General features: G+C 44.7%; 1 protein-coding gene across 1 annotated transcript in view; it reads right to left on the reverse strand.

Moving 5' to 3' along the window:
* Window positions 1–12,636, reverse strand: part of LOC140351528 (protocadherin-15-like) — a 315,578-nt gene that overhangs the window by 172,728 nt on the left and 130,214 nt on the right. The window contains exons 15-16 of the mRNA XM_072437379.1: window positions 12,006–12,199; window positions 211–343 (exon numbers count right to left, since the gene is read on the reverse strand). Coding sequence (XP_072293480.1) covers window positions 211–343; window positions 12,006–12,199 — 327 coding nt within the window. The remainder of the gene's footprint in view (window positions 1–210; window positions 344–12,005; window positions 12,200–12,636) is intronic.

Below are 12,636 nucleotides of genomic sequence, written 5' to 3' on the forward strand. Positions count from 1 at the left end.
AAAAGATCTGTCACCTGAGAGTGCCATGCTTTATTTTAATATTTAGTTTCAGGTTTTAGTCACCCAATTTTGATCCCAAATTTGAGTGTGAATAAGAAAAATGGCAATAACTAACATTTTAAACGCCATTTAAATATGCAGTATCTATATTTCTGGTCTTTCTCGCCCCAAAAACTCCCAAACCAGTGTGGAAATGTTTCAGTGTCTCACCTGCAGATTGAGCAGAATGGCCCCTATCCTCATGGCCTCGCTGACCTCCAGGCTGTAGCTGGCCAGGGGGAATCGTGGAGGGCTCTGATTGTTGGGGGGCAGCACCTCGATGTACACGGTGGTGATGGAGCTCCTGGAAGAGAGAGGAGACGTGCGTTATCTTCCTCGTACTCCACTCGGGAGCCTGCTGAACCCGGCCCGCGGCGCACAGGAAGAGACATCAGAATAAATCAGAGCATATCAAAGTGGTGGAGTGAGAAAGTGATGGAGCGGCTGCGGAGTAAACACACATGCTGGATTCTGAGAGACTGTTTGGCTTTGGTTGAAAAAAAACAACAACAACAACACAATTCTGCAAAACTGTGAGGCTGTTGTTAAGATTTTGGAGCTGTTCTACTAAAATGATATAATTCAAGGGTCTACAATACAACACTAGACCACCCAGAATGTCAAGGAACAACTTGAAATTGACAAAAAAAGGAGCATAATATAATGTTATTACAGCTGTTTCAGTATGCTCTGCAAATACTATAACTAGAGATAGATACATCAGGCTGATATTTGCTCTTTTCAGCGGATCAGCCTTAAATCTCCAGCACAGGTAGATTATGTTTTGGCCAACATGCTGCCTGAAGAATACACAGCTCCATTTGAACACAGAGAACATGACTACACTGCTCTCTTATAGGTTTATGGTTAAACAGGGCTGTGGAAGAGTTTGTAGCAAATTAAAATTTGGGAAAATTATCTATATACCGGCAGAGCTGATCGGCAGAGCTGATTGGCTAGCAGTTTATCTGGATTTTAAACAATCAGTATAAGCATCAGCCATGAAAAAAACCCATGTGGCATCCGCCACATGCTTTGCTCTAAAAATACTCCACAATATGGCATTTAACTTTATTACAGGTCAGATCTGTGGAGAGGTGAACCTGCTCAGAATGAAAATATGTTTTTAAACACCTGTAATTTCACATGCTCATTGAATTATAATCTTAAAAACTGACTACATGCAAAGTATATCATTATATATATATATATATATATATATATATATATATATATATATATATATATATATATACAAATATTTAATGCTAATATATCCAAAGATATGATCAGAAAAGTTGCATAGAGCATAGTCTTAATTATACTGTCGATCATGGGATCCTCTTACAGAGACTAGAGGACTGGGTGGGCATCAGTGGCACTGCTCTACATTGTTTAAAGTCCTATCTGGAAGACAGAAAGTACTTTGTTGAAATTGGTAACTGTGTTTCAGACCACATGCCCCTGACCTGTGGAGTGCCCCAAGGGTCAGTCCTGGGACACCTTCTGTTCAACCTCTACATACTGTCATTAGGTCAGTTAATGTGCAGCAAAAATGTGTCCTATCACAATTATGCAGACGACACTCAGATCCATGTTTCACTGTCGGCAGGTGACTATGGACCAGTGGATTCACTCTGTCACTGCATCCAACAGATCAGTGTGTGGATGCAGCTGAACTCAGACAAGACTGAAATCATCGTCTTTGGCCACAGAAATAAAGAGAAAGTGTTAGCGGTCACCTCCAGTCTTGCTCTAAAACCTACAAATCAAGTTAGAAATCTGGGGGTAATAATGGACTCAGACTTCAACTTTAACAGCCAGGTTAAATCAATAACATCAGCAGCTTTAGTCATTAGATGTGCATATGACTGAAAGGATTCTATTTTCACACTTCTCTTTTCTGTTTTGTTATTTTGATGATTTTCCTGTTGTGTGAAGCACTTTGAATTGCCCTGTGTATGAACTGTGCTCTACAAATAAACTTGCCTTGCCTTAAAAGGGCTTATGTATATACTTCAGGGGGTTCTATACTATTGTACACCATAGACTTTGCCTTTCCTATGGTACAACTTAAACTAATTTTAATGCATAGAGACATTTAAATTATGACATGATAGGCCTGTGTCTGTAAGTTATGGAAATAAAAAGTTGTTTGTAAGAGCTAAAAACAAGGCCGTGGCTGGAGAGCCGCGGCACGGTCAAATGGCCGCGCAGTTTCAGGGACCTCAGGGCATTTCCCTTATAGCCCGTTATAGCCTCATGGCTAACCTTAACCCTAACCTTAACCTTAACCTTAACCCTAACCTCAACCCTAACCTTAACCTTAACCCTAACCTTAACCCTAACCTTAACCCTAACCCTAACCCTAACCCTAACCTTAACCTTAACCCTAACCTCAACCCTAACCTTAACCTTAACCCTAACCTTAACCCTAACCTTAACCCTAACCTTAACCCTAACCCTAACCCTAACCCTAAGCCTAGCCTCATGGCTAACCTTAACCCTAACCTTAACCTTAACCCTAACCTCAACCCTAACCTTAACCCTAACCCTAAGCCTAGCCTCATGGCTAACCTTAACCCTAACCTTAACCTTAACCTTAACCCTAACCTCAACCCTAACCTTAACCCTAACCCTAACCCTAACCCTAACCCTAGCCTCATGGCTAACCTTAACCCTAACCTTAACCCTAACCTCAACCCTAACCTTAACCCTAACCCTAACCCTAAGCCTAGCCTCATGGCTAACCTTAACCCTAACCTTAACCTTAACCCTAACCTCAACCCTAACCTTAACCCTAACCTCAACCCTAACCTTAACCCTAACCCTAACCTTAACCCTAACCTTAACCCTAACCCTAACCCTAACCTTAACCCTAACCCTAACCTTAACCCTAACCTTAACCTTAACCCTAACCCTAACCCTAACCCTAACCTTAACCCTAACCTTAACCCGGCGCGGTCTAAAACGGCGCTAAAACGCGGTCAAATAGCGGGGCAGTTTCAAGAGCACAAAAATAACATGGCAGTTTCGGCCGCGTGCCGCGGCTCTGCAGACACTCCCTAAAAACAAAGTCTGCTAATGTTACACATCCTATACTGATTCACAGAGGCAATTTGACCAAATAATTGAGAATTTATAATGGTTTAAAAGCTCAAAATAGCTGTTTCTGTAAAAAATAAAAAGCCCAGAAGCACACGAGCGTTTAAGCTTGTTTCAATGGACAACTACTGATATAAAACATATTTTGAAACCAATTAACATTTCTGTGAACATTAATTCACCTCCTGCATCACAAGGCCTGGCTGCACAATGCTTTCTCCCGACAGTGACAAGTTTCTATGTGAGAATGTACAAAAATCCATTAATCAGCGCAGAACTCAGAAAAGCAAAGTGATTACTTTGTACAGAAAATGTCTCTTCCTCTTATCAAAAAGTCCTCGCTTCCTCTGCCAGATGTTTGTTTCTCCTCCGCAATTTCAAAGGCACTACCCACCTCATACTCTGCAAAGTCTAACCACAGAAACTGTTCCTTAGTTCGTAATCACACATGAAAAACTAGAGAAAAACTCATTCATTATCTGTGTACTGTTGCACCAAATAAGACCCATCTGTTGGAGTATTTGGAACAGATTGTACTCGATGATGTTGCGCCATTATTCAACTCAACAAGATACAAACTCATATACTAGAATTAAATATTTAAAAGAGGCATATGGTGAAGGTACTTTACCTGTGATATCATCTTAGTTAGTAGAAGTAGTAAGTAAAAGCTGAAAAAATATGTTTTTTTTGTCAACTTGATTGGTGAAAAACTGTCAATTTTCCACAAGAACAATTACCTACAAAGGATTTGGTCTGATTGATGATTTAAGTGCTTAATTTGCCTCCATTACAGAAGAGTTTATTGTTTAATGTCATATTAGCAAATGTCATGCTGTTTCTTGTTTGTTTTTTTTTACTTTATTATTCATCATTCACTACTGTTTCTAGTACAGCCAAATAATTATTAAAGTATCACATAAAAAAAAATCGAGTAGCGGTATGTATTTCACATTTTGTTGAACATTGTTCTCAGATTATTTTAGCGTCAAATATTGTGATCTAAAAGAATTGTGCAGAAGGAAGCGATTGAATATATATATATATATATATATATATATATATAATCATTTTTGTATACATATGGAAAAGGGTTCAGTTGTAGTCATCTGAACACTGTTTTACAAAAAACAAGTCGTTTCGACTCATCCAAGAGTCATTCTTAAACTGCGGATCTAGTCTGAGAACTCTGATATTTATCCTACTCTGAGTAAGCCCTGCCCACCAGCCAGAGCATCCTGATAATAGCATCTCCTGTTTATCTATTTGTTTACATTGTTTCCCATGAAACTAATCTTCTTTGTAATCCTAACAGCCCTGTGATGGGCCATGGAAATCCAACTGTTAGTTGGCTGCAGCTCCATCATCACTGATTCACATTACGTCATAAGGCGCTGGTACAGCTGGCAGCCCGGTGTAAACGCTCTCTCTTCTTTCTCACACTTATTGTGCTTTATCTCCTATATTTTGTAAATATAGTTAGTATATTTTTTCTATTTTACTGTACGATAGGGACACGCGCTGGAATAGTTTTTTAATTCAACTGTTTTTGACTTTTTTCGGCTGGATTTGAGCGTTTTTCGTTGCGTTCGTTGTGTTGTTGTGACGTGAGCTAGCTCCGAGCGAGCCCACCAGCCCCTCCCCCGCGCCCTCCGGCCGCGCTAAAGTACGGCGTGTCGTCGGTACACGTTTATATACACGTTTATATGAAAGAGGAACTTCACGAACGATCGGGACACGCACTGGAATCGCTTTAAATTAACTTGTTTTGACTTTATTCGGCTGGATTGAGTGTTTTCGTCGTGTCGTTGCGATGTGTCTTGGCTCTGAGTCCCCCGGCCCCGCCCCCCGGCTCCGGCCCCGCCCCCCGGCCGGCGCCGTACCGCGTTTCCACAAAGGAGGAACTAATGAAACTGCGGAGAACAGTCGTCTTACCCGGAGATCGTCACGTTATCCCGTCGCAATACTGACCTAACTTAATACTGATGTGCAATTCTGTCGTATGTGCAATTGCTGTTGAAATTCATGTGCAATTCATGTGCAATTACTGTGAAATTCATGTGCAATCTATGTGCTGTCGTGACACATATTCATGTGCAATTACTGTCGGGATCACATGCAATGGTATTTATGTATTTATTTGTCTATGGGAGTTTTTATTTATTTATAGGAGATCTTCTACTGAAAGTGTTTTTCAGACTTCCTATAAGTGATCTGTTCTTCTGTATCTACCTCTGTATCTACCTGCGTTGCACCAATGAAATTTCCCCATGTGGGACAATAAAGGAATATCTTATCTTATCTTATCTTATGAGTACCTGATTCACATCTGAATGGCCAGGGCTGATGCTGCTCTGTGGCTTCAACATGCTATTGTACACGAACAGTAAACTGAACCTTAAACCTCCATTTCGGTTTAAAGAAGGATTCTATTTTTAACAAAGATTGCCTCTTTAAGTTCTCTTTCAAACCATATTTTCTCCCTGCTTATAATGTTTGCTTTGTGACTTTAAGATGAAGATGCACAGCGCCCTGAGGTCCTGCATTTGCATGTCTTGTGTGTTGATAAAGCCTCTTGTGCAGTGGATGTTTAGTCTCACCTGTACCAACTTTCCTCACTGCATTTGATTGAATACACTACATTCTTCTGTTTTTAGGAGGCATCGTGTTCTCAGGGTGAAACAGGTTTTGTCTTAAAGATTTGCCCGTTTTAAAATAAACAGAATTATTGCGCAGTCTAAAATTCATTTGTAGTTTCTCATACACACCAGAGACATAAGAGATAGACACAGCATTCCTTCTCGGTTCTGTTTACATTTTGGCTTTTGGCTCTTTTAACTTTGTTTCGAGCCCAAGTGGGGTAACCACAGGCTGAGAGAGCCTTTCGGACATGTGTCCACCATCTCCTGGACGAATGAGGGACTATGGCAACTTGTTTACTTTTCAGTTCTGTAAAAAAGTGGGAAAAAATCATGGATACCTCCTTTCAAATGTAGTGAAGTCAAAGTAAAACGTATCCAATTTGTACTCCAAATGTACTTAAGTAAAGTACAGATACCTAAAACATGTACCGGTATTGTACAGTACTTTTATTTTCCACCACTGAATAAAATACAATAAAGCAAGTAAAGCGTCTATGGTATAATGTGATGAACAATGAACACATTTGGACATAATGTAATCACTGAAGAGCACCCAAAGGTCACTCACTGTTCCAATTTTCAATTTAAGGCAGACAAGCGCGTTCCTAAAATATGGCCAAGTACAGTGCATTAGTCATCCTTCTCTCCCCATGCAAACTGCCACACTGACGGCATAAGGTTAGGAAGAGTTTCTGCATTATGCATGTGTGCTCCAAGTATTGCATAATTCTTTCTCTACAATACTGTATGTGGTGCTTTATATACAGTGGATTAGAGGTGTAAAGGTTGACAGATAGTCGATTGCTCCTTTATTAAGTAGCATCTAAACAAATCTCAAAAATGCAAAATTCCCAAGTGATTCATAAATATAGAATGAACAAATGCAAGAATAATGGTACATTGACTCCACAGCCCTTCCTGTCCTTTGTGTAACAAAACGTGACCGTCTGCCAGAGCTGCAGCTGATAACGTTGTCTCAGCCTTTTGCTGATTCACAGCTTTCACATCTTCCGCCCACACTCAATTTCCAGTTTGCAGTGCTCGCCAATTTCCAGCAGCCGTTTCCTGACACTCTGGTCAAAAACTCCCAAGCGGGAGATCCAAAAATGTTGGAATCATTCACAATAAACCAAGAGCTAACATTAACAAAAGCACACCAAAAGCCCCAACGCTCCACTAACTACAAACTCAAGTTTCAATCTACACAAAGTTCTTTTTGAAGCACTCCAAAGTAGACCATTGCGCTCGGGAGGCAATCTGAAACAGACGACCTCACGAAGCCCCACGCAGCAGGAGGTCAAAACAAACCACTTCCCCGCAACGTAAAACAAAGAGACACACGACACCAAAAGAGTAGCACCTCTCCACCTGAAGACAATCCCTTTCCTCACCTTTCTTTGTATGATTATTTAACGCTTTGACGACTGCAACAAACAATTATTTCAGATGATCAATTATCACTGATTACTATTGTCAAGTCAGTGATAATTGTTTTGATTGGTCAGTCAAAAAAACTAGTCAAAATATTATTTCAATTGGAGCTTAATTTTAAAGCATTTTCCAACCAGATTAAAGGTGGAATGGACGATTTTTTGGCCCGAATCTGAGTCTCATTTCCTCATGGCGTGGACTGCCGATGTCTCCTCGTGTCTAAGCTGATGGATCTATTATAATATAGTTCCCTCAGTGTACAGGACAAAATTAAGACATGCGCACTTCCGCTTGAGTTCCCAAATCGGCAAAAAATCATCCATTACGCATTTAAGATTAAAAAAAAAAAATGAAGAAAATACAGCGTATGTTTCAACAAAATCCGAAAATGCTTATTCTGTTTGTGGCACTGTCTTTTGTATTTTCTTTTCCAGTAAATGTTGGGTGTCCGTAAACAAATAATGATTATAACATTTGCTGTGAATCATTTTCAGAGTCGATTAGTCGCCATTATATACGTCATAAGGCGCTGGTACAGCTGGCAGCCCGGTGTAAACGCTCTCTCTTCTTTCTCACACTTATTGTGCTTTATCTCCTATATTTTGTAAATATAGTTAGTATATTTTTCTATTTTACTGTACGATAGGGGCACGCGCTGGAATAGTTTTTTAATTCAACTGTTTTTGACTTTTTTTCGGCTGGATTTGAGCGTTTTTCGTTGCGTTCGTTGCGTTGTTGTGACGTGAGCTAGCTCCGAGCGAGCCCACCAGCCCCCCCCCGCGCCCTCCAGCCGCGCTAAAGTACGGCGTGTCGTCGGTACACTTTATATACACGTTTATATGAAAGAGGAACTTCACGAACGATCGGGACACGCACTGGAATCGCTTTAAATTAACTTGTTTTGACTTTATTCGGCTGGATTGAGTGTTTTCGTCGTGTCGTTGCGATGTGTCTTGGCTCTGAGTCCCTCGGCTCCGGCCCCGCCCCCCGGCCGGCGCCGTACCGCGTTTACACAAAGGAGGAACTCATGAAACTGCGGAGAACAGTCGTCTCACCCGGAGATCGTCACGTTATCCCGGCGGACATCCTAAGGAAAACGCAACGAGGCAGACGGGCTGGACGTAAACTCCGAGAGAAGAGAGGGACAAACAGGAAGTCGGTTCCCGCCGTAGTCATGGGTAACGTGAGGTCCCTTCAAAATAAAATGACGGAAATAGCGAGCCTCATGCGGTCCCAGAGGATTTATAGGGACAGCAGCGTCTTGATTTTCACAGAGACCTGGTTAACAGCAGAAATGCCAGACTCTATTGTAGGTTTGGACAATTTTCATCTGCTGCGGGCGGACAGAACGAGAGAATGCTTGAAGAAAAGAGGAGGCGGTCTGGCGGTGTATGTGAACACGAGCTGGTCCAAACCCGAACACTGCACAGTGAGGGAGCAGCTATGTAACAAGGATATTGAACTATTGGCTATTGGCATGAGGCCATACTATCTGCCCCGGGAGTTCTCACATGTGATTTTGATCGCAGTCTATGTGGCCCCGTCTGCCAATGCTGAAAATGCTTGTGAAGCACTGCTCTCCTGCACTTGTAGGCTGCAAACACAGCATCCACAGGCTCTCTTCCTCATCTCTGGTGACTTTAACCACGCTTCTCCCTCTTCTGTTCTACCAACATACACCCAGTATGTTACCTGCCCCACCAGAGAGAATAGAACATTGGACTTGTTTTTTGCCAACACCAAGGAGGCTTATTCCTCTTCCCCCCTCCCTCCCCTGGGCAGCTCGGACCACAACCTTGTACATCTGAGGCCTGTGTATGAACCCATCGTGCGCAGGCAGCCTGTGGTGTCCCGTGAAGTGAGGATGTGGTCTGCTGAGAGCGAGGAGGCTCTGAGGGACTGCTTCAGCACCACTGTCTGGACTGAGCTTTATGACCCACATGGGGAGGACATCAACACCATCACAGAGTGCATCACGGACTACATCAACTTCTGTTTTGAGAACATTGTTCCCTCCCGGACGGTGCGGTGTTTTCCAAACAACAAGCCATGGATTAACCGTGAACTGAAGGCTCTGCTGAAGGAGAAGAAGAGAGCCTTCAGGTCAGGGAACAAGGAGGAGCTGAGGACTGTGCAGAAGGAGCTGAGGAGGAAGATCAGGCAGGCTGAGGCCGGCTACAAGAGGAGGATGGAGGAGCAGCTGCAGCAAAAGAACATTCAGGGAGTGTGGAGGAGCCTGAAAACCATCTCGGGCTTCAAAATCCCCCCTGCCCAGATAGAGGGGGATCTACAGTGGGTGAATGATTTAAATGCTCACTTCTTGAGGTTTGATCGGTCACCCGCCCCTCCCCCTGCACAGCTGCATGCTCCCTCTTCCACAGCTGGACAATGCCCTGCATCTGTTCCTCTTCGCTTATCTGCCCCGGACCATCAGCTCCCCACTTCGCCTGGACTCACCCATCCCCCCAGCACACAGTCCCCCTGCCAACCACTGACTGTCACAGCAGCGCAGGTGAGGAGTGAGCTGAAGAGGATTAAAGTGAGGAAGGCAGCAGGACCTGATGGCATCAGCCCCAGGCTCCTTAAGTCCTGCGCAGATGAACTGTGTGGAGTTATGGAGCATGTCTTCAACATGAGCCTGAAGCTGAGGGTGGTACCACAGGTCTGGAAGACCTCCTGTCTGGTACCTGTGCCTAAGACACCGCGCCCCAAAGACCTCAACAGCTTCAGGCCAGTGGCTGTCACGTCCCACCTGATGAAGACACTGGAGCGGCTAGTCCTGGACCACCTCCGCTCCACCGTGAGCTCAGCCATGGACCCGCTGCAGTTTGCATATCGGTCTGGCATCGGAGTGGAGGACGCCGTCATCTCCCTGCTGCACCGCTCTCTCTCTCACCTGGAAAAGCCTGGCAGCTCTGTGAGGATTCTGTTCTTCGATCTTTCCAGCGCCTTCAACACCATCCAGCCGCTGCTCCTGAGGGACAAGCTGGAGACGGCTGGTGTGGAGTATGACCTGGCAGAGTGGATCCTGGACTACCTCACAGACCGACCCCAGTTTGTGAGAGCCCGGAACTGTGTGTCTGACACTCGGACCTGCAGTGTGGGGGCGCCCCAGGGCACTGTCCTCGCGCCCTTTCTCTTCACCCTTTACACTGCAGACTTCAGACATGACACGGACAGCTGTGTCCTGCAGAAGTTCTCTGATGACTCTGCCATCATCGGACTCATCACGGACGACGATGACGCGGAGTACAGAGGACTGGCGCAGGACTTTGTGGACTGGTGTCAGCGGAACCACCTCCTCATCAACGCGGGGAAGACCAAGGAGATGGTGGTGGATTTACGCAGACACCACCCCACTGCCCCCTCACCAGTGAACATCCAGGGACGGGACATTGAGAGAGTGGACTCATACAAGTACCTGGGTGTTCATCTGAACCACAAACTGGACTGGACTCATAACACAGACGCACTGTACAGGAAGAGCCAGAGTCGGCTCTACCTCCTGAGGAGACTCAGGTCTTTTGGAGTGACAGGGCCACTCCTGAAGACCTTCTACGACTCTGTGGTGGCATCAGCCCTCCTGTACGGTGTGGCCTGCTGGAGCAGCAGCATCACAGAGAGGGAGAGGAGGAAGCTGGACAGAGTCATCAAGAAGTCCAGCTCCGTCCTGGGCTGTGCTCTGGACTCGGTGCAGGAGGTGGGGGACAGGAGGGTCCTGGCTAGATTCACATCTATGCTGGACCATGAGTGTCACCCCCTGCAGGACACTCTCTCCGCTCTGGAGAGCAGCTTCAGTGAGAGACTGATCCACCCTCAATGTGCGAAGGAAAGGTTCCGTAGGTCTTTCCTTCCTGCTGCTGTCAGACTTTATAACAAGAACTGTTAGTACTGAACACTCGTAATACTGACCTAACCTAATACTGATGTGCAATTCTGTCATATGTGCAATTGCTGTTGGAATTCATGTGCAATTCATGTGCAACCTATGTGCTGTCGTGACACATATTCATGTGCAATTACTGTCGTGATCACATGCAATGGTATTTATGTATTTATTTATTTATTTGTCTATGGGAGTTTTTATTTATTTATAGGAGATCTTCTACTGAAAGTGTTTTTCAGACTTCCTATAAGTGATCTGTTCTTCTGTATCTACCTCTGTATCTACCTGCGTTGCACCAATGAAATTTCCCCATGTGGGACAATAAAGGAATATCTTATCTTATCTTATCTTATCTTATCTTATTCCAATCGGCTTCAGCCCTACTAAAGATAATGCTATCGTATCAGATAAAAGTAAATGTTTAAGGATCATTATTCTTACCGGGCTTTTCCACTTTCAAGTCACTCAAAACTCAAGGAACCTCTGACAAATTTACACACTCTCATATGCAGAAACTCAGGTCGAGGTGGGTTAAGTGTCTTGCCTTAGGACACAACGACAGTAAACACCAGAGGGAGCTGGAATCGCACCGCCAACCTGCAAGTCAGTGGACCGGACGGTTTTATTTGATCTTTTTGTCGAGACCAGGATCGGAAGATGACCACTCTGCCAGCTGAGCCGCCCCCTCGCCGCCTCGCCCCCTCGCCGCCTCGCCGCCTCGCCGCCTCGCCGCCTCGCCCCCTCGCCGCCTCGCCCCCTCGCCCCCTCGCCGCCTCACCCCCTCGCCCCCTCGCCCCTCGCCGCCTCGCCGCCTCGCCCCTCGCCGCCTCGCCGCCTCGCCCTCTCGCCGCCTCGCCCACTGCCAAATGAACCCAACATCAAATTGACATGACATCTCTTACTTCCTCTGAGCCTCTGGTGCGCTGTCCGAGGCCCTCACAGTGAGCGTGTAGGCCCTCCCCACCGCCAGGTTGACCCCGGGGGCGATGGTGATGCGGCCCGTGCGGTTACTGATGATGAAGTCGCCCTGATCCCCCAGCACGATCTCGTACACCACCAGGCCGTTGAGCCCCTCGTCCGTGTCCGTCGCACTCAGCTGGTGACGCAGATGGAGGAATACATTAGTGATACATAATTTACACGGTGAGTACATGTACCTGTCAGTGTTGTGCTTCACGCGTGCTTTATCGCACTGTAGTGGGTGGTAAACAGATGTCTACTTCATGTTTGCTTTTCTAGTAGTCTCCATGGTGATATTGCTTTATTTTGCATCACGATCGGTATAAGCAGGTAACACCACCGGGCCAAGTTACAGGTCAGATCTGTGAAGAGGCTCACAGTAGGAATGCGTGTTTTTAAGGTATAGTTTATGCACTTGTAATAGAAAATGAAGTACTTAAACGCAATACTGTGGAGCATTGCAAGCAAATATACAGTAGTTACATAGTGCAACTTTAGGTATTTGATAATATAGAAATGATTATAAAAGTGAATATAAGATAAGATAAAAATAGACAGAAAATGTTGTATTAT

This window comes from Eucyclogobius newberryi, unplaced genomic scaffold (assembly GCF_026437365.1).
Source record: "Eucyclogobius newberryi isolate DKJ021-1_F unplaced genomic scaffold, fEucNew1.0.hap1 SCAF_8, whole genome shotgun sequence".
Classification (NCBI taxonomy): Eukaryota; Metazoa; Chordata; class Actinopteri; order Gobiiformes; family Gobiidae; genus Eucyclogobius; species Eucyclogobius newberryi.